Source organism: Phascolarctos cinereus, unplaced genomic scaffold, assembly GCF_003287225.1.
Source record: "Phascolarctos cinereus isolate Bilbo 61053 unplaced genomic scaffold, phaCin_HiC Scaffold_9;HRSCAF=440, whole genome shotgun sequence".
Taxonomy (NCBI): domain Eukaryota; kingdom Metazoa; phylum Chordata; class Mammalia; order Diprotodontia; family Phascolarctidae; genus Phascolarctos; species Phascolarctos cinereus.
In genome coordinates, this window is record NW_027556402.1 from 193496215 (window position 1) to 193521250 (window position 25036).

At 41.5% G+C, this 25036-nt stretch overlaps 1 protein-coding gene across 1 annotated transcript in view; it reads left to right on the forward strand.

The window, feature by feature from the left end:
• SH3TC1 (SH3 domain and tetratricopeptide repeats 1) overlaps positions 1-25036 on the forward strand; it is a 110206-nt gene that overhangs the window by 33254 nt on the left and 51916 nt on the right. Inside the window, 1 exon segment of the mRNA XM_078148317.1 lies at positions 11238-11553. Within this exon segment, the coding sequence (XP_078004443.1) occupies positions 11280-11553 (274 nt within the window). The 5' untranslated portion in view covers positions 11238-11279.

The following is a 25036-nucleotide window of genomic DNA, read 5'->3' on the forward strand; positions in this document are numbered from 1 at the left end:
CTGGGAGTTAGGGGATGAAGTGTATTGTGTGAGGAATATCAAAGAGGCCAGTGTCACTGCGTGAGAGTATGGTTGTTCAGGGGAGAGATGGAAGAAGACTAGAAAGGTAGGAAGGGCCAGGTTTGGAAGGGCTTTAAAATTCAAACAGAGGAGTTTCTATTTACTTCTGGAGGTGTTAGGGACCCAATGGGGTTTACTAAACAGGTTGGGTGATATGATCAGGCCTGCACTTTAGGAAAATCAATTTGATAGTTGAGTGGAAGATGGACCGCAGTGGGGAGAGCCAAGGCAGGGAGAGCAACCCGAGTTATTGCAATAGTCCAAGGATGACAGGTGGTGGTAAGGACCTGCACCAGGGTTGTTGCAGTACAGAGGAATGAAGCGAGCGTTCTGTCACCAACTTAATCATAACCACGCTAATTGAAGTCTATATAGTACGTTAAAACTTACAGTGTCTTCTTTTTTTTTTTTTTGGTGAGGGAGTCAGAGTTAAGTGACTTGCTTAGGGTCACACAGCTAGTAAAGCACCAAGTGTCTGAGGTTAGATTTGAACTCAGGACCCGTACTCTATCCACTGCGCCACCTAGCTACCCCTACAGTATCCTTTTCTTACATCTGAGATAGGTGATTCACTTCTATTATCCCCATTGTAAAAAGGAAGAGATTAAGGCTCATCCAGAGTTAAGACTTGCACAGTTTATAAGTGTCAGACCTAGAATCAAGCCTAGGTCTCCTGTCTCCTAGTCCAGTGTTTTGATTTGTTTTATTTTTCACTATAAAGTGCTGCCTCTCTAGAATCAGAGGCAGTGTGGCGTAATGAATAGAGAGCCAGCTTCCAAGACTTGCCTCTGACTCATACTGACTGTGTGACCCTTGGGAAATCATGTCACCTTTCAGCAGACTAGGGACCTCTCTACCACTGTAAGATGAGAAGCTGACAACCTGCCTTGGCAAAGGGAGTTTCTTCACTCAGGAGTCCCCTGTACCAATGAAACCATAGGCTTAGTCCCTACTGATTTGTTGTTGTTGAGTCCTTTCAGTCATGTCCAACTCTCCGTGACTGCATTTGGGGTTTTCTTGGCAAAGATACTGGAGTGGTTTGTCATTTCCTTCACCAGCTCATTTTACAGATGAGGAAACTGAGGCAAATGGGGTTGAGTGACTTGCCCAGGGTCACACAGCTACTAAGTGTCTGAGGCTGGATTTGAACTCAGAAGAATGAGTCCTTTTGACTTCAGGCCTGGTGCTCTATCCTCTGTGCCATCTAGCTGCCCCATTGCCAAAAATCATGCTCATTTGCTATATAACCCTCTTGGTCCCAATTTTCTCAATTATAAATAAACTGAAAAGAGTAACACTAGGTGATTTATGAGATCCCACCAAAACCTAAACCCCATGATCCTATTTATCCTTGACCTTGAAATCCAACAGGCAGATTTGGGAGTCCACTGTAGGTCTACCTTTGAATATAGGGGTAGTGGCTTAACCAGGGAGGCCTCACAGGAGCTGGTTTGAACAGGAATTTTGATCTTTAACTACTAAGATTTAGGGGGTCAGAGAAAGCCACTGAAGTGAGACTGAATTGGTTACTTAAATCCTTGTGGTTCTTCTGGTTCTCCAGGCCCCACTCCAGGAAGTACAGAGGTACAGTATCTTTGGAATGTGTTTGGAGACATTCCATTGCCCTGGGAGGAGTCCTGTGAGGAGAGGGCAGTGGCTCGGGCTTCCTCCCTTCCCAGGCTTCCCTGGGCCTCCCTTAGAAAGTGACTGAAGTGTGTGCCTGTGCTGTTTTGTTGGAGCTGCCTAGAGGAAGGGGATGGAACACTGGTTCAGGAATGAGGAGACCCGCAGTTTATTCTTGGCTCTGCCACTACTTGGAAGTGTACAAGTGACTTCTTCTCTCTGGGTCTCTGTTTCCTAACCTGTACAATGAAGACTTTGGACTAAATGGTCTGTGACATCCCTTTTAGTTCTGATGCTTTATGGTTCAATGACTAGGAATCAGGTGCTGGGAAATGCATTTCTCTCTTCTCCCTTCTTCTGCTTGGCTTACCCTCCTTGTCTTTATTCACAGCAATAAGGCTGGCCTTGCTTAGGGACTGGCTAATGACCTAGTGGAGAGCAATAACCCGGAAGAAATAAGGGACTGGATCAGGAGCTGGACCTTTGCTTATTTTTGATGGTCTGTCCCTGGGGACTCGGTTCGTTTCCTGAGTCTCCCCAACCTCATATACTCAGGCTGCCTCTCTAGACTCCAACAGGTTGTCTATGCTGACTTCCTTCCCAGCTGTACCACTGGCCCCCATAGTCTGCCACACAAGAGGCCTGTGACAGGTACAGAGTAGGAAGGCGGATTTTCATTCTGGGTCTGCTATAAACTCAGTGGTTGGCATTATGTAAGGGATCTTATAAAATATTGGTAGGAAGGGAAATCATAGGATAAACATTTCCATCCATACTTGATGAATGAATGAATGAATGAATGAATGAATGGAAGCATTTATTATGTGCCTTCTATGTGCTGAACATTGGCAACACAATTTAAAAAAGCAAAGAAAGGCTTTGACCTCAAGAAATTTACATTCTAACATCTTGCTCCCCTAGATGATGACTACAGGACTAGGCTGGAAGAATGATTGGTGTCTTGGGGTGGCACTGCTAGTCCCATGGCTCTTGAGCCGTCTCCGACTAGGGTGTAAGGGGAAGTGGTAATCAAAATGGCAGCAAGTGTTTGGCCTGCCCCACACATGTTACCTCTTTTTTCTCCTTCATGGTGCCTTGCTAACTCAGCTGACTTATCTGCCTTACCTAGGGAAGGATGATCAGCAACAACCGGTGTTGGTGGTGACAGGTGTAGGATGGTGGGGCTCTTCTGCATAGAAAAATATGTTCGGTTGTTACATCTCTTACTATGCCCTTTTAGTAAATGCCTTGGCTTTGAACTAACTCTGTACTCTGTCTGACTGTTGAAGATAAATATACCAATAGGGGTTTCTATAGTTTTAAGGCAACAGACTAAAAGCACACAGGGTGCTACACTAAGGTCATTCCCGACCCCAATCAGAAGTGATTCTTTCCCTCCAGGAACTGTTTGACTCCACATAATTGTGGATAAATCTCACTTCTGCTGCCCAATGAAATCAGAAGCTCCTTGAAGGCAGAGATTATTACTTCTTATTCCCCCTCCCCTACTCACTACAGGACACTGTGCATGATAGTAGATTGTAGATTTTAGATAACAGATAGTAGTTAATAGTTTTTTTAACTGAATATATACATATAAATATAATGTATATACCCAGGCATTCTATTCACATGTTTAGGGAAGAAAGTTCTCTGTTCTTTAGCTTAAAGACAAAAGCTTTGAACAACAGCTGGTGATATCCATCCCCCCCCTTTTTTTCTGTCTTTTATTTATTTTCTGTCTAGCTTCCTAATTTTTATTCTGACTCACTTCCCCTCAAGTTCTGGATTGCTGTTTTGACATAAACAAGTGAGGCTTGCCCACCTGCTGATCTCTAAAGTATACGTTTGCTCAGAGTTAAAGCAGGAAGAGACAGACCTTAGATCATTTAATCCAACCCTGTTATATGATATATGAGGGAACTGGTTTAGAGAGGGGCCAGGATCAGCCCAAGATAACTCAGCTAGTTAAGCTCAGCCATGTGAAAGCAATTTTCCTGAAGTGCTGTTTTGGCCTTTTAACCCTTCTTCTTCTTCTTCTTTTTTTTTTTTTTTTTGGTGAGGCAATCAGAGTTAAGTGACTTGCCCAGGGTCACACAGCTAGGAAGGGTCAAGTGTTTGAGTCTGGATTTGAACTCAGGTCCTCCTGACTCCAGGACTGGTGCTCTATCCATTGCATTGCCTACCTGCCCCCTTTTTACCCTTCTTATTCAATAAACTCCTATTGACTTCAAGCTCAAATACAAAACACTCTATCTGATGTTTGAAGCCCTTCGTAACCTAGCCCCCTCCTCTCTTTCCAGTCTTCTTACTCTCCAACACAGACTCTTTGATCCAGTGGCCCTAGCCTCCTGACTGTTCCATGAACAAAACACTCCATCTCTTGGCTCTGGGCATTTTCTCTGGCTGTTCCCCATGCCTGGAATGCTCTCCCTCTTTATCTCTGCTTCCTGGCTCCCCTGGCTTCCTTGGCTTCCTTTAGATTCCCAACTCTTTGATTCTAGTGCCTTCCCTCTTAATCATTTCCTGTGTTCCCTGTATATAGCTTGTTTGTATATATTTGTTTGCTTGTGTGAGTTCCTTGGCAGCAAGGACTACCTTTTGCCCCTTTTAATATTCCCAGAGCTTATTGCAGTGCCTGGCACATAGTAGGTGCTTAATAAATGTTTATTGACTAAGTTCAGGAGTCAGACTCAGGTCTTCTGAGTCCGAGTCCAGCATTCTTCCTACTACTTTTGTTGCTATTGAGTTGTTTCAGTTGTGTCCGACTCTTCAGGACCCCTTTGGGGGTTTTCTTGGTAGAGATATTGGACTAATTGGTCATTTCCTTCTCTAGCTCATTTTACAGATGAGAAAACTGAGGCAAACAAGGTTAAGTGACTTGCCCAGGGTCATACAGCTAGGAAGTGTCTGAGGGTAGATTTGAACTCACAAAGATGAGTCTTCCTGGCTCCAGGCTCAGCTCTCTATCCACTGTACCACCTAGCTGCCCCTCTTCTTTACTATGCTGCTTCTCCTGTGCAGGCTATAAGCAGGTTATTGATTTTTCCCATCCTCAAGCTAACCATCTTCCTTCTCTCCTACCGCATCTTATATGTTGAACTTTAGGTTCTGAAACAGTTTATGTGGAGTGATGTTTTGGAGATAGGAAATCCTTGTATAAGATCAAAAGGGAGAAGATATGTTAGTGAATACTAGAAAAAAAAAGTTTTAAAAAGCACTTTATACCCATTATAGAATGTAAGGTCCTTGATAGCAGGACATGGTTCAAGTTTGTCTCTGCACTCCCAGTGACTGGCATGTGGTTGATGCTTAATGAATGTTTGTTGAATGGATTCTCATTTGGTCCTCACAACAGTCCTGGGTGGTAGAAAGTAAAGATACTATTATCACCACGGTACAGATGGAGAAGCAAGGGTTAGGAAGGCCAGCGTCACCAAGTTTGCCAGACCTGAGATTTGAACCAAGGCCTTGCTTGTTTCCAAATCCAGTGCTCTTTCTGCTATGCTGCATGGAGCCTGAGCTTTTAAAGAGTAGACTAGAGCTGTGCACACACTTGCCTTAAAGGAAAAGCTTATTTTTCAGAAAGCATAAAACTAAACTGCTTACCTTTAAATGTTGCAAAGGGATAAGGGATTTCTGCTTATAATCCTCGGAGGTTGTTTAATACGAGACAAAGTCACAGTGAGAAAAATTCTCCTGCCCAACCAGTCCTCTTATTTTTGTTTAGAATTTGAAATATATTCATTCATCCAACCCGTACATAGTTGGTGCATGTGCAGAGCACTGGGGGAAGGGATGAAGTAGGAAGACATGCCCGTTGCCGTTACAGGCAAGATGAGATTTGGATACATATACCTACAGTGAGCTAAGGAGCTCAGAGGAGGGAGAGATTGACTGGAGGCATTGCTTTGGGTATGGGTTGAGGAAAATCAAGAAGCCTTAAAGCAGAGGCACCTCTCACTGGCTGATGATGATGTGGTGCTGGGTCACACGAAGAGCAGGTAGGAAGAGACCAGGAAAAGCCACGAGGAGAGACTTGGAAATAATGGGGTTAATACTAACAGCAGTATTCCTGGAATAACTTCTTAAGGGCTAAGCCTCCAGTGACTTCTCAAACTCTGGAGGTTCTCAGGCAAAGGAAGTTCTCAGATAAACCTCAGAAAAGCACTATAATTTGGAGGGCATTGGGGAGCCAGTTTTCAATGAATCTGAATGAATCTGAAGATAGCAAAGACTTGGAATTCTATAAGCTTTCCTATAGAATATGAGCCCTTGAAGTAGGGACTTTTTCATCTCTCTTTCTATTGCCAGTGTGTAAGTACAGTGCCTAGCACGTGGTAGATGCTTCATAAATGTTTGTTGACTGATTTTTAAAAATTCAAACATTATTGTTACTCAAAAAAGGCAGCTGCAAAAATCAAGAATGACCAACCCATACGCCTGCATTTCTAGCCCTATATGAATTTCGAGACAGTAATCGATGTGTCCTTGATGATGGTTTGCGAAGGAAACAAGCATGCATTAACAAATGCTGCTCTGCAGCAAACTCTATCTTTACATCCACACAACAGCATAAAAGGTATAAAGCATACAAGATCTTATTGTGCTTATTGCTTGCTCAGTAAGGAAGGGGATTTATTTCATGCATAGCAAAACCCTGTCTTAATGATTTTCCTCCACAACAAAATGTCTCCCATCTGTCTGTCAGACTCATATAACATCCCTCGAAAGATATAGCCATAGAAGACTTTGTTTTACTCATTCATTATTAGTATCTACTAAGGGATTAACTAGATAAACATGTGTGTGTCACCATCATGGAAGATGTCTAGGGCTGAGTCCAAATGGAAGGATTCTACATATGGAAAAACCCTCTAGTTCGTTCTCTTTGTAGGTGATGTGCTGATTATATCAAACCCTAGGACATTGCAGAACTTCCTAAAAAAGATCCATCATGAATCAAAAGAGTTTGATTCAACTATCTACAGTTCAACTGTCTATGCAGGAGAAACTAAGTGGATGAAGAATGCCTTTGCTCAAACTATGACACGCAGTTAGATGGGCAACGCGTAGAGTTGGCTCTTTACTACATGTATCTTGGGTAGACTCTGCAAATAGACAATGAAATGAGTCTAGAAATAGAGAGAACAGGTTGCATCACCTTTTAGAAGTTGAGCAGTGCTTTCAAAATCCCCAAGCTTTCTCTCTGAAACACGGCTCATCTTTTTTAACACCAGTGTTCTTCTCATGGTGCTCTATGACTAAGTTATAGAACAAGGTTGTACACCATCCAAAGAGCAATGGACAGGCACATGGTAGGTGGGTAGGAGGAGGTTACAATGCATTAATAAGTATTGCACACATAAGGAGCAGCATTAAAAGATGAGAAGCTATATGCCTGGGAAAGAAAGGGGACAGGACATGCAGCCATAACCAATGGACAGACCACTTGCTCTGTGGCTTTAATGCAACATCCAGAGATGTAGAGGAAGGGTCCCTGTATGGGTTCGGTGGACTGCCTGTGGAGGACTTATGGAGCACATGGACAAGAGTTATACTGGATGAAAGGGCATGCATGGATTTTGTTTTGAATAATGAGTGAAGTATTGTTCTCAGTGACATCATAGATCCACTGAAATATGTGCATATTATAGCTCACTTCTCTCTGTTCCTTTCCCTACAGTTGACCCTGCATTCCTTTAAGGGATGTTCCATTTTATTTTTGTCTTTGTAGCCTCAGCACTTAACATAGTACCATAGACATAGCAGTCCCTCAAAACATATTTGTTAACACAAATTGCTTTTTTGTAATTCCTCTACCTTCCTCACCCTTCTTCCTGCAAGTGATAAATTGCCTTTCAGAAGACATTTCCCAATATGCAGGACTGGTTGCGGAACTTTTTATCTAACTCTGCAAAAACAGATCTGCTTACTGGTTTCCTTCCTTTCCTCCCTCCCACAGCTGGTGGCTTCTCAGCACCAGGGAAAAATCTGGGCCAGTCAATTTACTTTCCTGGCTGTGACTGGAGGCATGTCAGTGCTGTGAGACAGAGTATGGCAGGGACCACTCAGAGTCAGCACCAGAGGATTGGAGGAAGTGTTCTTTCAAGGCCCTGATCTTTTGCCGTTTAGACTCAGACACACAACTTGCTTGACTTAACAGATAGTAAGACCCATCTAGATTAAAGTAGAGCATTGACTTTGGAGTCAGGAGACTTGGATTAAGGTCTTGGCTTTACTATTGACTAGCTCCATGACCCTCAACAAATTACTTCCCCATTCAGGGCCTCAGTCTCCTCCTCTGTTAAATAGGCCCTGTCTCCCTCTCAGGAGTGCTATAAGGATCAAATGAGATCATGCATGTGAAAGTGCATCCTAAACCTTAATATACTGCATAAAAGTCAACAATTAATTGAATTAATAATTAAGCTGACATTTATTAGCACAATGCCTGGCACATAGCAGGAACTTAATAAGTATTTTTTGATTGATTGAATGATTGATATTAAGCGCCAGCTATTCATCAGACACCGTGCTAGATGCAGAAAAAACAAAAACAGTTATCTTTGACATCAAGGAGATTATATTCACCTGGGCATGAGGTGAGGGGACATAGCCACAGATAAATCAATAAAAGTATGTAGAAATAACACAAAGTAATCTCAGGAAAGTAAGAGCATTCACAATTGGAGAAATTCAGGAAGGCCTGAAGTAAGAGGTGGCACCTGGACTGTGTCTTGCAGGTAACTAGGGATTCTAAGACATAGCAGGGAGGAGGAAATGCAGCTCACCTGTGCAAAGCTATGAATTGCAAGAGGTAGGTTATCATGCATAAGGAATGAGCTACTAGGCCATTTTGCCTAGGATGGAGAATGCATGTGGGGGATATGTGAAAAATAGGGGGATTCAGATTGAGGAAGGCCTTAAGTGCCAGATGGACGGTTTTTTTGTTTTTGTTTTTTTACAATAGTCAGTAGGAAACAATGAAGATTCTCAGTAGGGCCATATACATGATCAGTTCTATATTTTGGGAATATCATTTGGGCAGCTGTGTGGAGGATAGATTGGAAGATGAATTAGGAGGTTATTGCAATGACCCAGGCTAGAGGTGTTCAGGGACTAAGATGGGGTAGAAGTCATGTGAGTTGACCAGAAGTTGATGAGAAAGGTATGGTGGAATGAGAACCAAATTTGAGAGGGAAGAGTTGGAGATGACTCCAAGGTGGCAAGCCTGGGTAGCTGGAAGGATAGACTTCAACAGAAGCAGAGACGTTTGGAGAAGGGAGAAGGTTTGGGGGCAAATAGACAAAGTGCTGTTTTAAACATACTGATTTTGAGATCCTGACAGAACCTCCAGGTGGAGATGTCCTTGGACAACTGATGGTGTGGTGCTGGAGTGTGAGAGTGAGGTGAGGGCTTGACATGTAGAACCAGGAGCCATCTGCATAGGTGTGATCATTGTACTCATGGGAACTGGGGAGATCCCAAAGGGAGAAAGTGTAACCACAAGGGAAGGGCCAAGACAGAGCCGGAGTGCTCACTTAGAGGGCAGGAAAAGGCTGATTATTGACTAAGGAGACTAAGAAAGAATAGTCAATTAGGAAGTGAACCAAGAGAGAGCAGTGCCACAAAATTCAAAGGAGGAGAGAGTCCAGGAGGAAGGAGCGGCCCACAGTAATGCGAATAATCTGATAATTTTGTGTGAAGTACAAGAGGGAGCTAAATAATGCTGAATAGAGGGCCAGCTGTGCAATGAAACCTAAGTTCCATTCACATCTCTGATCCGAGCTAGCTGTGTGAATGTGGGCACTCACTTAACCTCTCTATAAGCCTGAGCAATTCTCTAAGAATTTAAATGACAAATAACTCGTTAATCTGCTTCAGTGGAGTGAGTTTCCACACCTGGAACCATATCCAGCCTCCCCCCATAATGACGAAATTCAACATCCTGACCAATGTAATAATGATAATAAAGTTACAATTAACCAGTGTAAGGATTATGTAAGGAAATGGAAGAAACTGCAGATGCTACCCTGCAGATTAAAAATTTAGCACCTACGAGATACTCAGTGAGACATAACCTGGTGGCCTAAATTATACAACAGAAGCTCACCATCTTTCACAAACTAACAGATGTCAAATCCCCATACTACCTCAGATTTAACTGCTTTGTTTACATTTTTTATTCATGGGCTTTGTATTTATGCAGCAGAGTGTTGGACCTAGAGTCAGGAAGACCTGAATTCAAATCTAGCCTCAGATACTCACTAGCTTTGGACAAGTCACTTAACCCCTCTCTGCCTCAGTTTTCTCATTTGTAAAATGAGAATAATAATGGTACCTACTTCTCCAGGCTATTGTGAGGATATAGTGGAAATAATAATCATGATTATTTTTATTGAAAAATTATTCAATTGAATGAATTTTTAAATTCTGTCGAACACTTGGAATAAAGATTATTTCATTGTTGTTCAGTTATGTCCTACTCTTCATGACCCCATATAGGGTTTTCTTGGCAACAATACTAGAGTGGTTTACCATTTCCTTCTCCAGTGGATTAAGGAGAACAGAGATTAAGTGACTTGCCCAGGGTCACAAAATCAGTGTCTGAGGATGGATTTGAACTCAGGTCGTCCTGACTCCAGGCCCAGTTCTCTAACCACTGAGACACTTAGCTGCCTATAATTATTATTATAACATATTGTTTTACATATTGTTTTAAAATTTACAATGCCCTTTTCTCACATCAGCCTTGTGAGATAGCTAAAACAAGTGTTACTATCGCCATTTTAGAGGTGAGGAGATAGATTCAGTGCCAAAGGTCATGGTCATTACTGTCCATATGAGACTTGGAGCTTCTTGGAAGTAGGGATTGTTTAATCCTTGTATTTGCACCTCTAGCACCTAGTAGAGTCCCTGGCACTTAGCAGGTACTTAAGAACTATGTGTTGATGGTTGGATTGAAGCAAGTGGCTGAGACTGGGTTTTAGTCTGGGGCTAGGGGTGGATAACCTTTGGCTCTTTGCACTTAGAGTACAAAGTCTCCACCCCTGGTCTTCCATTTGGCATTCTCTAGTTCTGTGACCTTTGGCACTGAATCTATCTCCTCACCTCTAAATGATGATAGTAACACTTGCTTTATCTACCTCACAGGGTTGGTGTGGAGAAAAGAGCATTGCAAACCTAAAGCAATATATAAATGTCAGTTCTGCTGCTTTTATAACATTAAAAATTTAGGAAAGTCACCTAATCCTTCCCGATTTTAGTTTCCTAATCTGTAAAGTCAGAATCTCTGCTGCTCTGTGGTTCTACCTGGCAATTTAGTCTGGTGGTAGGTGTGAACTGCCTATGGAAGCAAGCAATGGGCCCCCATGTCACTGGGGTAAGACACATGGAATCCCAGTGTTTGCACATAATCGGGAAGGAAGGAAAGTTCTTTCCTGTTCTCCTGATGGTGATTTTTCAACAACAGGATATTTCCCTAGGAGGTCCTCTTCTCTGAAAACAGTGTTGGTTTTTTTTTCCTTTCTTTCTTTTTTTACTTTGGACAGCTGGTCATGCAGATCTTATAGCAAGGAGTGACTTGACAAGTCATGGAGGGGCCGGTGGTCCCTGCGGATGCAACAGTAAAATGCTTCATCCCAGACGTTAAGCCCCAACCTAACCAAGAGGAGGAAGAGGAAGAGGGATGGCAGCAGCGCTTGACTCCCCTGATGGGAAGAAAGCCAATGGGGTCCTTGGAAAGGAGAGACCAGGATTGGAGGAGGAATATTCTTGGTGGTGTTCAGGGATCAACCAGACCCATGGAGGCTCCCAAGCTTCTAGGAGAAAAGGAGAATGAAGGAACCTTTGGGTCAGTAAGGAAGGGTAAGAACTCCATTCATCTCCATTGGCTTTTTTCCCCCCTGGGTTTTGCTTTTCTCTTGTTTGTTTTTCCCCTATCTTCTTCCTCAAAAGGAGACAGATACCTTCTCCTAGTCATGCCTTTTTTTTTCTTTCTAAAAACGTGAATATAGTCAAGGGAAGGAGAGTAGAAGGAGAAGGGTGGCATTTATTGTTAACAGAATAAAAAAAAATGTTAGGATCACAGAATCTTAAAGCATCAGGGTCCTTAGAATATAGAAGAGGAAGAGATATTTAGAACTGGAAGAAAGCTTAGAATATAATTCTTATAATATGCTAAAATGTACTGGAATGCTAGAAAAGATATTCTTAGGGATTATCTAGTCCAGGGGTTATTAACCTGAACTTGTGGTTTTTTGATATTTTGATAAGTGTATTTCAATATAATTTGTTTCCTTTGTAATCCTTTGAATTTTATTTTGTGCATTTAAAAACATTATTCTGAGAAGAGGTCCATGGATTTTACCAGATCTCCAAAGGGGACCATTATTAAAAAAAAAAAAAGGTTAAGAACCTTGATTTAGTTCAACTCCTTTACTTTACGGTTTAGGAAACTGAGGCAGCAAATAAGGCAGTCTATTCCAAATCACACAACTAGGAAGGCAAAGCCAGGACTCAACCTAAGTCTGCAGAATCCAGTCACATTCTTTTCACTGCACCATGAGGGCTTGGCTTTTTAAAAAGGGTTCTAGTCAAATAGCCAAAAAGTGAGAAAAAACTGGAGAAGTTTGCCACCTATCCCCAAGACAGCCTGAGCAAGTAGAGCTTAATAGGAATAGACCCAGTGAGAAGCAACTTTGGGGGCTCCAGAGAATCCCCCAGCTCATAGAGTTGTGGAAACCAGCAAGTAGAAGATCTTAGCTATCTAGTTTAGCCTCTGATTTGCTTTGGATACTTATTACTGAATGACCTTGGACAAGCAACTTACCTCTTGATGCCTCAGTTTGTTTATCTGTAAACTGAAGATAATAGATGCCTACCTCACAGATATGTTTAGTGGATCAAACAAAATAATGTATTTAAAGTGCTTTGTAAATCTTAAAGTGAAATAAAAATGTGAGCTGTTATTAATACAACATGGTATAATGGAAAAGGCACTAGCTTTGGAGTCAGAGAACCTGAGTTCAAATCCTACCTTTGATTTTTACTCTGTGTGTGTGTGTGTGTGTGTGTGTGTGTGTGTGTGTGTGTGTGTGTGTGTGTAAAACCTTTTCAGAGTCAAGTCACTTAACCCTCTGGCCTCTATTGAGGGGGTTGGGTTAGCTGGCTTCTGAGGTCCCTTCCAGACCTAGGTTGATCATCATCTATGATCTTATAGGGAGCTTAATACCTCACCAAATAGCTCATTTCAGTCAATGGTTGGATAGCTCTAATAGCTAGGAAGTACTTCCTTTCATTATACCGAAGTAAGTATATTGAAATCTCTACTCATTGACCCCCTAGTTTTGTCTTCAGGAACTAACCAGGAGTTATGGCTCATACCCTTTCTCATACTTGAAGACAGCTATGATGACCCCCTTCTGCCCTACTTCCACTCCAAATCTTCTGGCTTGATTGAAGGAACTGGCAATTTTTAACCTGGAGAAGACAAGGCACCTGGATTTGAGTCCTAATCTATCATTTACTAGCTCTGTGACCTTGGAGAAGTCACTTAACTTCCCAACCTCAGTTTTTGACCATCTGTCAAAATGGTCTGGTAATATTAGCTCCTATTTCCAAAGCATTCTACATTTACCAAAGTGCTTTCCTTCCGACAATCCTGTGTCAGAGAGAGGGAGACAAGTAGAGGAAGAGGTAGCTCGATGGAATAGACAGAGGCCTGGACTTGAAGTCCCAAAGATCTGAGTTCAAACCCTGCCTCTGACACTGATTAGGTGCATGATCATATACAAGTTAATTAACCTACTTCAGCTTCACCTACCTCACCGGGATCTACCTCCCAAGGTTGTTGTGAAGCTCAAATGACATGGTGTATAGAAAGTGCTTTGCAAAATTGAACACTATATACACTTCAGTTACCATTAGGGTGATCAATTGTGTTATTCTCACCTGATAGATGAGGAACCTGAAACTAGGAAGATAAAGTGACTTACCTCTGTCGACAGATCTACTAAGTGGTAAAGCAGGTCTTCTGACTATGTGTACTACACACTTCAGAGGGTTGTTTTTGGAGATCTCATGGTTCAGTGGATGGACTTGGGGTCAGGAAGACCTGAGTTCAAATCCTGATTAAAACAATTATTAGCTGCGTGACCCCAAGCAAGTTTCAGCTTTTCCTAGCCTCAGTTTCCTCATTTGTAAAATAGATAAAAAAAGATACCGACTTTACAGGTTGTTCTGAGGATCAAATTACGTTACATGCACAAAGCATTTCGCCAACTGTAAAGTAATATGTAATACGTGTTATCAAACTAAAGCCATAAATAAACCTAAGCTACTATTTTGTTGGACAGCTAGGTGGGTCAGTTGATAGAGTGCTGGGCCTGGAATCAGGAAGATTCATCTTTATGAGTTCAAATCTGGCCTGAGACACTTACTAGCTATGTGACCCTGGGCAACTCACTTAACCTTGTTTACCTCAGTTTCTTCGTCTATAAAATGAGCTAGAGAAGAAAATGGCAAACTACTCCAGTATCTTTGCCAAGAAAATCCCTAAAACAGTCATGAAGAGTCAGACAAGACTGAAAAGCATTTAAAGAAAACACTATTGTAGTCAGGATAATGTTATTACCTGGATTTTCAGTAGCTCTGATAAATGGGGTGAGCATCTTTTTAGATGTAACTGAATAGTAACCACATAATTCAGGACTTAGAATGTCCCTTGCAGAAATAGCCCTTCACACAAGCTAGGTAGCAGCTCTCAGCATGGTTTGATTAGAGGGCCCCTGAAAGGCTCTGTCATTGCCCTGCAAGGTACTGTCAGGTATAGATCCCTGGGGGGGAGTAAGGGCAATGTATTAATTGTCACACTGCTATGAAGTGTTAGAAGAGGCAGCAAAGAAGGATTGGGAGCTGAGGTTGGAATCCAGAAAACTTGGGTTCAAATTCTCTGATACTGGTTGACTCCAACCATATCACTTCCCATCTCCCCCACACCCCCACCCCTTCACTTACCTACTGAATCATAGGAGGATTCGTTGATGAGAGTTCCCACACTGGGATTTCCCTCAGATGATAAAATCACAAATTCTTCATGTATTCAATTGTGGGAATACTAGAATCTCACATTAGGAAAGGCTCTCAGAAACTCTCTAGTCCTACCTGGCAGGAATCTTTTCTATGGAACCCCAAGGGCTTGTGGCCCTTGCCAGCCTCCCTGCTTCTGAACCCTTAGTATTTCTGGGCCTTTCCAGCAGCTCTTTGGCTGAACACTCTTAATACTTCCTCTCTTGCTCAAGAGTATGAACTCTTTAGGAGCAGAGACTATCTGGCCTTTTCTATTTGTATCCTCAGTGCTTGGCACTGAGTTCCTAATGAATACTGAAGTTCATTTTTCATTCATTCACTGAACAAGCAGAGAAATAGCATCCTGGCATCCACTTGTAAACTTCCAGTAGTGACGAGGAACTTACTACTTATAAAGGCTAACCCTTCCTGCTTTGGGACGGCTTCAGTGGTTAGGAAGTTTCTCTAAAATCTGCTCCCCTTCCTGCTCTGGGAGTCTGTGAACTCTGAAATTCTTTGATGCTGTGAACAAAAACAGCAGGAGGAATGTAAAACACAAGACAAAGTGAATTTGATAAGATAATTGATGCTGAGAGAATCTCAAGCTTTTTTCAGTCAATTCAAAGCACCCAGCTTGATCGTATCATACTCCATGGTGCCGAAAGGACAGTGATAATCTAGAGTCCATGTTGTATGAAGATCAGCTGAAGAAACTAAGAGTATTTAGCTTGAAAACTCAGGGGGTACATGATAGTTCTGTTTCAGTATTTGAAGTCCCACCCTAAGAAGAAGGATTAGACTCATTCTGTTTGGCTCCAGAGGAAAGAACCAGGAGACACATATTGGGGGATGTTGCAAAGCGGTGGATTTAAGCTTGATGCCAAAAAGAGCTTCCCAATAATTGGAACAGTCCCAAAGTGAAATGGGTTACCTTGGGCTCTCTTTCACTGAAGGTCTTCAAGCAGAGATTGGATGGCCACTGGTCAGGTATTCTGGAAATTGGGGATGGCTTTGAAAATACCTCCCAACTGGAAAATTCTGTGATTTTTTTTTGGGTGGCTGATCCAAGATGGAAATGTTTGAAAGTTAAGGAGGTAGAATGGTGCTGGCAACATGGTACAGGGGAGAGAGAATTAGATTGGGAGTCAGAGTATCTGAAATTGAATCTACCTGTGTGATCTTAAGCAAGTCATTCAATTTTCTGGGTAATAATTTCTTCATCTGTAAAATTCGTGGGTTTCCCAGATCTAAATCCTGGGACTAGAGATGGGCAAATAACCCCTCCACCCCACCTTTTTTTTCTTTAAAGGAAGAAGGTAAAGCTTTCAAAAGATTGACTATGGGCTTGATGTCAATTCCTGACCAAACTGTAGGACATATTATTAATGGGATGGTTTGTATGTAGTTAGGGAATCCATGCCCATTAAGAACTAAGCGGAGCCCATCAAGAATAGACCATTTGAGACTAATCTCATTTTTTTTGAGATGGTCATCAGACTTGGCAGAGGCAATGTGGTGAAGTGTGTAGACGGTTGGCTGGTTTTGGATTCAGGAAGTCCCAGGTTCAATACATAACAGGCTATGTGACCATAAGCAAGTGGCCTAGGTAACTCTTTAAGGTTAATAAGATACAGAGGAGTTGCATGGGTGAGGGAGTTTCCTTATCAGGCATTCCCCATGTTGAAAAAAATACCAGCTTCCAACTTGTCCCCCCACCGTCATACACACAAAAAAGGTTAGGCAGATCGGGGAAAATGTCACGTATATAATAAGATAATTTACCTGTATTTTGGGAAGATGTTTGAACAAAATCTAGCATTGCATCCTTGGGGACAAGATGAGGAATGGTACTTGATGACAGTATAATTAGGTAGATTAAAAATTGGTTCTATGTGGAGACCTAAAAGGTAGTAGAGAAGGGAACACTGACAGACTGGAAGGATGTAGCCTGTCCTAGGGATCTCTCCTAACCCCGGTTGAATTCAATTCAAATCAACAATCTTTATTAAGCCCCTGTCTTCACGTTGCTTACAGGAGTAAAAAAATAAGGGCATGTGGGGGAAGGGGATAGGCATTTATTAAGCACCTACTGTGTGCCAGGCACATTACAAAAATTATCTCATTTGAGCCTCCCAACAACCCTACAAGGTTGCTACTATCCCCATTTTATAGATGAGGAAACTGAGGCTGAGAGAAGCTAAATGATTTGCTCAGGGTTACATAGCTAGGAAATGTCTGAGGCTGGATTTGAACTCAAGTCTTCTTTATTCCAAGCCCAGTGCCCTATCTACTGTGCCCCTTTGCTGCTCTCAATGAATGCTGGGAGTGGAGTGGAGAAGGTCATAAACCAATGAATCTCAATAGGCTGGGAACAGTAGGCTGGCCATAATAGAAATTTTATAGAGATAAATATGCAGTCCTGAGTTTGGATCAGACAATTACTTGCAGAAATACAGAATATAGAGTTGGGGTCATTATAAACCCAACCCAAAGATACAGGTAGTCTTTAAGGTCAATGAGTCAGCAATACCATGTGGCAGCCAAAAAAGCTCTAATACTGCATTAATAGAAATAAAAGTGTCCAGAGTGAGGGAGGTGATAGTAAGATATTAGAAGAAATAATGTCCAGAGTGAGGGAGGTGCCCTGGTTAGGCCACATTGGGACCACACTTGGTCCAGTTATTATTATAAGTTACATTCCAAGCTGGGGAATGTCCAAAGGCAGCTGCTGAGATGACCAGGCTTTTTAAACTATTTAGTGAGGGCAGCTAATGATATTTGAACTGCTGCTAGGTAGAAGCTAGGTAAGACTTGTTCTGTTTTGTTCTGGAGTGCAGAATGAGGACCAAAGGTAGATTATAGTTCAACATGAAAACAAAAGATCTAGTTGGTACTGTCAAAATGAGAATGGAATAGTGAGGTCCATATCACTGGGAGTGTTTGAGGGCATGGACAGCCATTTACTTGATCAGTTTAGACTATATTAATGAGTCGGGCAAGGGTTAGAATAGATGGCATATGAGATCCCTTTTGATTTCGTTAAATTGACAAAGTCTATCCCTGAATTGAGACTAACGGGTAAAAGAAGAAGCTATCTGTTAAGAGAGTGTGGCATATGTGACACTGAGGAAGGCAGGGCCATCTAGTAGGAGGGTAGTACTCAGTGGAGTCAAAGGCTGCAGATAGCATGGAGGTTGAGGGTTTATGTGGTTAGGTTTTCAGTAGAGTTGTCAACATGGAAGTTCCAGAGAATGACGGTAGAGTGGACAGGAAGACCAAAAATCAGGTGCTAAAGTCATTGAAAAAGGTTGGAAGAGTGACAGCAACGAGGATGGGGATGATTGATAATGGGTAGTGGCTGATACAACACATTTTCACGGACCTAGAAAGATGAAACGTTGGTTGATGAATGATGGCTGGTTGGTTGTCCTTCATTATCGAAGATGTTGAAAATGACATCACTGGGACAGCTAGGTGGCACAGTAGATAGAGCACCGGCCCAGGAGTCAGGAGGATCTGAGTTCAAATCCAGCCTCAGAAGCTTACGAGCTAGCTGTGTGACCCTGGGCAAGTCACTTAACCCCCACTGCCTCCAAAAAAAAGAAAAGAAAAGAAAATGACATCACTGCATTGGAGTCAAGGTACAGTATTTCAACTATGGCTGATCAAATCAATGTGAGCTCAGAAAAGCTTTACTGCAGATCAGGCACAAATAATCCACGTGAATATTTGCTCAGTGATAGTGAAAGGGGAATGATCGTTTAGACCTGGAAAAGATTTTAAAGGTCAACAAGCCTAACCACCTCATTTTACAGAGCAGATAACCATGGCCAAGAGAGATCAAGTAACTTGGGATAACAGATATAGAGCACTTGGCCAAAGATACACAAGTGGCAGATATTACATCATAGCAGAGCTGTAACTAGCATGAGGTGACTGGAATTTTGACTCAGGTCACAGAAGTCTAGAAGCTGATTTAAACCTAGGTCTTCTGATTCCACATACTGGGCTCTTTCTGTTGTACCACTAACTCTACAAATGCCAGAAGGCTGCCAGGGATATAACATCTATCCTTAGGGGGAGAGCAGGGTTTCCATTATTCCAAAAGCTTTAAGACATTGAGGACTTTATTGCTACTAGAACAGAGATTCCAAAAGGCATATTGGAACGGGCTTGGCAGTGATTTGCATTGAGTTGGAATGGGATAGTAGAGATGTGCTGGAGATGTGAGGGATCATGTGGGCTAACTTCATGTAGCACTGATGATTTTTGGATGGGACTAGGAGGCTAATACAGCCTGAAGTTGACTGGTGTGGTGTGTTCCTTCAGTGTCGGACTCACAGATTTAATACATTGGTGTTTTGCTATAGTTTCTCAGAATCATAGGATTCAGAGCTGGAAGACACCTTGGAGATCACTTGGTAAATCACTCTCCTCCTTTTACAGAGGAGTAACTGAGGCCCAAAGGGAGGAGGGGACTTGCTGTAGGTCACACGAAGAGTTCATAACAGAGCTGGGAGGTCCTTTTTATTTTTATTTTTTGTTTCTTCTGCTAGGCAATGGGGTTAAGTGACTTGCCCAGGATCACATAGCTAGTAAGCATCAAGTGTCTGAGGCTGGATTTGAACTCAGGTCCTCCTGACTCCAGGGCTATCCACTGTGCCACCTAGCTGCCCCTGGGAGGGGTTTTTAGTTATACTATGCTACCTCTCCACCCACTTGACCTTTGTTTCTTAATTAAGGCAGTTGGGCTTCTGGGTTCATTCAGGGGAATGGAGAAAGTCTATTTCTACAAAGTTTCTCTTCTCTGAGTAGCCCAGAAGAGCCCTTCCAGTCTTTGGGAGCAGGTGTCCTTACAAAAGTGGAAGACTGTAAACTGCTCATTGTCAGCAGAGCTCTTAGCTCCCTAGGCTAGATTTATCCGGGTCACCATAAACACATTCAGTCTACTCTCTGGGCCTCAGTTCCTAACACTCTAAAATGGAGGTGGGGCTGGGATTTAGGTATTCCTAATATTGGGTCCATGACCCTTTTTAAAAACAATAAATATATTGATAGCCATATTTCAATATAATTGGTTTTTGCTTTATAAATCTATGCATTTTCTTTTATTATGTCTTTAAAAGCACGATTCTGGGAAGGGGTCTTTCAGGCTTCACCAGACTGCCACAGGGGTCTGTGACATATAAAATGTTAAGAATTCTTGGACTAGGTCATCTCTTCCAGCTCTCCAGTCTCAGGTCCTATGAAATCCAAGCTTCAAACTTGACCTGCTGCATCTGAGGAAGGCCCTCTCTACACCCGTGCAAACAAGCAGGGACAAGATAAAAAGAGTTTGCTGCAGCTGCCTCCCCATGTGGTTATGACTCACCAGGGGAAGCGACCAAGAGAGAGAGGTGGCAGCTTAGCTAGGAAATGACGTGGTTTGCAGCCTAGTCTTAGTACCTTGTAAGCTCAGCTCATCCTCTTGCCAGGGCTGAAAATCTGCCAAACCAAAGCTGGCCCAAATTGATAGCCCCAGAATTATTGCATTGATTTTGTTTTATTTTTTTTTTCCTCTCTCTCCACCCCCAGGTGAGAGGGGATAGCACTTGCCTGTGTTTACACACATTCTTGTGTTGGCATTTGTCCTATTAAATCCCTCTGAGGTACCAGCCAGACCCCCTGTTCAAATGGGAGCTTTCCAATCATTGGCAGTCAAACGGAAGGAGAGAATGTTGGCCCACGGGAACCATCCTGTGTGAAACTAAGATTTGTTCTCTCTTTCCGAAAGTTTTACAGAAATATACTGTAACCAAGCAAAATAAAGAATCACAAGATTTAGAGCTGAGAAAGATTTTATAGTCTAGTCTACCTTCTCTCTCCCCCTCTCCCTTTATTTTATTTATTTTTAAGTTTTAGTGTCAGGTAACATGTCATTATCCATAAGGAGATGGTCTCAAAGTCATGAACATTTAGGTTCAAGGCCCACCTGATACATACTAGCTGTATGAGTCTAAGCAAGACACTTAATTTCTCTGTGCCCCTCCACCCCCATCCCCCAATTCTCTAAGATTATGAATTGTTTCACAGGGTTTCTTCACCAGGTGTATCCAAAACAAGACAAAAATGTTTGTGTCTCTTACTTTTGTCAGTCATTCCCTAGTATATACTCCCCACTCCCACCTCTCCCTTGAATCCTTACTTGTAATGAAGAAAACAGTTCACACATCCCACTTTGTCTTGACTATGTATAAAACATGACCAGGTATGATCTCACCCTTCCCTTATAACAAAGAAAAACAGTGTGGCCAACCCAATGAAAACGTCAACCTTGCCTTGATTGTATATGCTACACCCCTTATCCATAGCCCCTCATATTTCTACTGAAGGAGGGAGGTGTGTTTCATCATCTCCTTGAAATTGAGATTGTTCATCAGAATTTATCTGAATTTAGCTGCCATCATCGCTATCTTTTATTTATTATAATTCCTCATTCTTCTTACTTCCTTATGCATTATTTCATACAAGCTTTTCCAAGTTTCCATGAATTCCTTACTCATCATTTTTTATGATGCATTAGTGCTGTCTACAATATTTTACAAATGGAAAAACTGAGGCCAAAGAGTGGAAGTGACTTGCTAAAGGTCGTATAGCTAGTGAGTGGTGGTAGAGACCAGATTTAAGTCCAGGCCTATTAATTTCATTAAAGCCCTACTTATGTCCCATGTAGTATGTTTATAAAGTACTTCCACATATGTCTTCTCTTTCAAACCATACAACTCCCGCCCCCGCCATGAGAGAGGCAGAGGAAGGCTTATTTTCTCTGCTTTAAAGCAGAACAAAGTGGGAATCAGAGAGGTTTGGTAATTTGATCATGGTCACACAGCTCACTCTAAATCCAGCATTATTTCTGTCAAGTTCTTCTGAAGCACAGAAGCCTTTTCTTTTATTTTTTTTAAAAAGTTATTTATTTTTAGTTTTCAACAATCACTTCCATAAGCTTTTGAGTTTTAAATTTTCTCCCCCTCCCTCCCAACCTCCCTCCCCAAGATGACATTCCATCTGACATAGGCTCTACGTATACATTCCTATTAAACATGGACAGAAGCCTTTTGGAGGAGTTCATTTTAAAGTCTCATACTAAGTTAAATATTAAAATATTAGTTAAAAGGCATATGTATAACACAGATGTGAGAAACTGAGTGAAATAGTCTAAAATCACATAGCCAATGAGTGGCAGAGCTTAGGATTTGAGCCTATGCATTTTTTAAAATATATTTTATTTATTTCTTTAAATGTATCTCAGTTATATGTAAAAAAAATAAACATTTAAAAATTTTGGATTCTAAATTCTCTGGAGAGGGGAGCTGGGTTCAAGTGATCTCTGCCACTTAGATGATGACCTTGGACAAGTCACTTTTTAAACCCCTCTGACCTTCGTTTTCCTCAATGGACAGAGAGGGGTGTGCAATCCTATTATCCTACTGGCTATAAAGTTGTCACGGGGATGAAAGGAGGTCATGAGTATGATGAGGTAGGGCCTGGTTGGGGGCACTGAGTACCCTGAGACCTGCCTCCTCATCTGGAAGCTTAGTTTGCGATCCAGTCTTAACAGAGATAGAAAGCAGCTGTGAGACAAGTAAGATGCTAAATGCTTAAATAAGTAGTGGTGGGGATTAAAGGCTAGAGAAATGTTTAGCTGAGACCAATCAGGCGGTGCTGGCATGGTCAAGGAGGCTTAATGGGGAAAAGGAAATTTGACCTGAGGATGCCAAATCAATTCAGTCCATTAAGCAAAAATTATTAAGTGCCAGATGTAGGTATGGAACTATGCTAAGCACTTGAAGTATAAAGACAAAACAAAACCCTGTCCTTAAGGAGTTATCATCATCATCATCATCATCATCATCATCATCATCATCATCACATTTAAATAGTACCTTAAGGCTTTCTAAGCACTTTGCAAATATTATCTTATTTTGTTTCAGCCCTAGGGAATAGGTGCTATTATTATCCTCATTTCATAGATAAGGAAACTGAGGGAGGCATAGGTTAATCATTGACTTTACATAGCCAGTAAGTGTCTGAGGCTGGATTTGAACTCAGGTGTTTCTGACAGTAGGTGTAATGTTCTTTCCACTAAACCTCATCTTACTGCTTGGAAGAAGGGTTTAGATCCGTGAGGAGATGGGAACAGGCTCTTCCAGGGAAATGGAATAATTTGTGAGTAGGAGGGCAATAGATAGCTGTCCTTCTTGGAGGGAACTACTCATGCATAAGGGAATAGTGAGAGATGAGAGAAGATGAAAAGTTTGGTTGTGGTCACATTGGACAGGTCTGGAATGTCAAGTACAGGAGTTATAGGATTACGGATTTAGAGGTGAGGGGTGGAGGAAGGGAACCACAGAGTTCATCTTGTCCAGTATATTCATTTGATAGAGGAGAGGTTAAGCAGAGAGGTTAAGGAGCCAAGCCTCAGGTCAGAGGAGATGACAGAATTGAGGTGCAAACCCAGCTACCCTGATTCCAGATCCAGCATTGTTTGGCCAGCAATGGGGAGCTAGCAAAAGTTTAAACAAGGTAGCCACATTTTAAGCAAAGTCTCTATTTCCAATTTTGAGGAGAGAGGCTGATAAGAAGAAAGCAGCACAATGTCAGGATTTAATCAGACCAGCAATGTTACACTTGGATCTGTAATTAGTACATCCTGAGTCTTTGGCCATCTCAAGTCCTATCCTCCCCATGCTTCAGTGCTTCAAGGATGCAGAAAGTCATACAATGAGGCAGATCACAAAGGCTATCCAATTTAGCAACTCTCAAAGACTACTGGCTTTAAGAAAGAGAGAGATAGATTATCAAATAGATAATATATATGTATTTATAGATATACAATACACATGTAATACATGCATATATACAATATCAACATACATACCTATAAACATACATATATACACAAATATACTTGTATACCTATATACATATACATATACATACATGTGTATGTATATATATATACACACATACACATGTGTACATGCACACACATATTGGACCCAAGATTTCATCAGTGTAAGGAGCTCTAGGTTGGGAGCTTTTTTTAAATTAATTAATTTTGAGTTATCAACAATCACTTCCATAAGCTTTTGAGTTTAAAATTTTTCTCCCCCTCCCACCCCACCTCTCTCCCAAAGATGGCATGCAATCTGATATAGGCTATGCATATGAATTCTTATTAAACATATTACATAAACATATTAAACATAAACAAAACACAACAGAAGTAAAAATAGCAAATAGTATGCTTCAATCTGCATTCCAACTCCATAGTTCTTTCTTCTTTGTGGACAGCATTTTCCATCATGAGGCCCTTGGAGACGTCTTAGATCCTTGTATTACTGAGAAGGGTTAAGTCTATCAATAGTAGTCATCATACAACGTGGCTGTTACTGTGTACAATGTTCTCTTGGTTCTGCTCACTTCACTCAGAATCAGACCATACAAGTCTTTCTAGGTTTTTCTGAAGTCAGCCTGTTCATCATTTCTTACAGCACAATAGCATTCCATTACATTCATATACCACAACTTGTTCAGCCATTCCCCAATTATGGGCATCCTCTCAATTTCCAATTCTTTGCCACCACAAAAAGAGCTGCTATAAATATTTTTATACATGTGGGTCCTTTTTCCATTTATATGATCTCTCTGGGATATAGCCTTAGAAGTGCTATTGCTGAGTCGAAACATATGCACATTTTTGTAGCCCTTTGGGCATAGTTCCAAATTGCTCTCCAAAATGCTCAGATCATTTTATAACTCCACCAGCAATGCATTAGTGTTCCAATTTTCCCACATCTTCTCCAACAATTATCATTTTCCTGTTTTGTCATATTGGCCAATCTGATAGGAGTGATGTGGTACCTCAGAGTTGTTTTGATTTACATTTCTCTAATCAATAGTGATTTAGAGCATTTTTCATATGACTATAGATGGCTTTAATTTCTTCATCTGAGAACTGCCTGTTCATATCCTTTGACCATTTATCAATTGGGGAATGACTTGTATTCTTATAAATTTGACTTAATTCTCTATATATTTTAGAAATGAGGCCCATGTCAGAGAGACTGGTTGTAAAAATTCCCAATTTTCTACTTTCCTTCTAATCTTGGTTGCATTGGCTTTGAAAAACCTTTTTAATTTAATGTAATCAAAGTTATCCATTTTGCTTTTCCTAATGTTCTCTATCTCCTGTTTGGTCATGAATTCTTCTGTTCTCCATAAATCTGATAGGTAAACTATT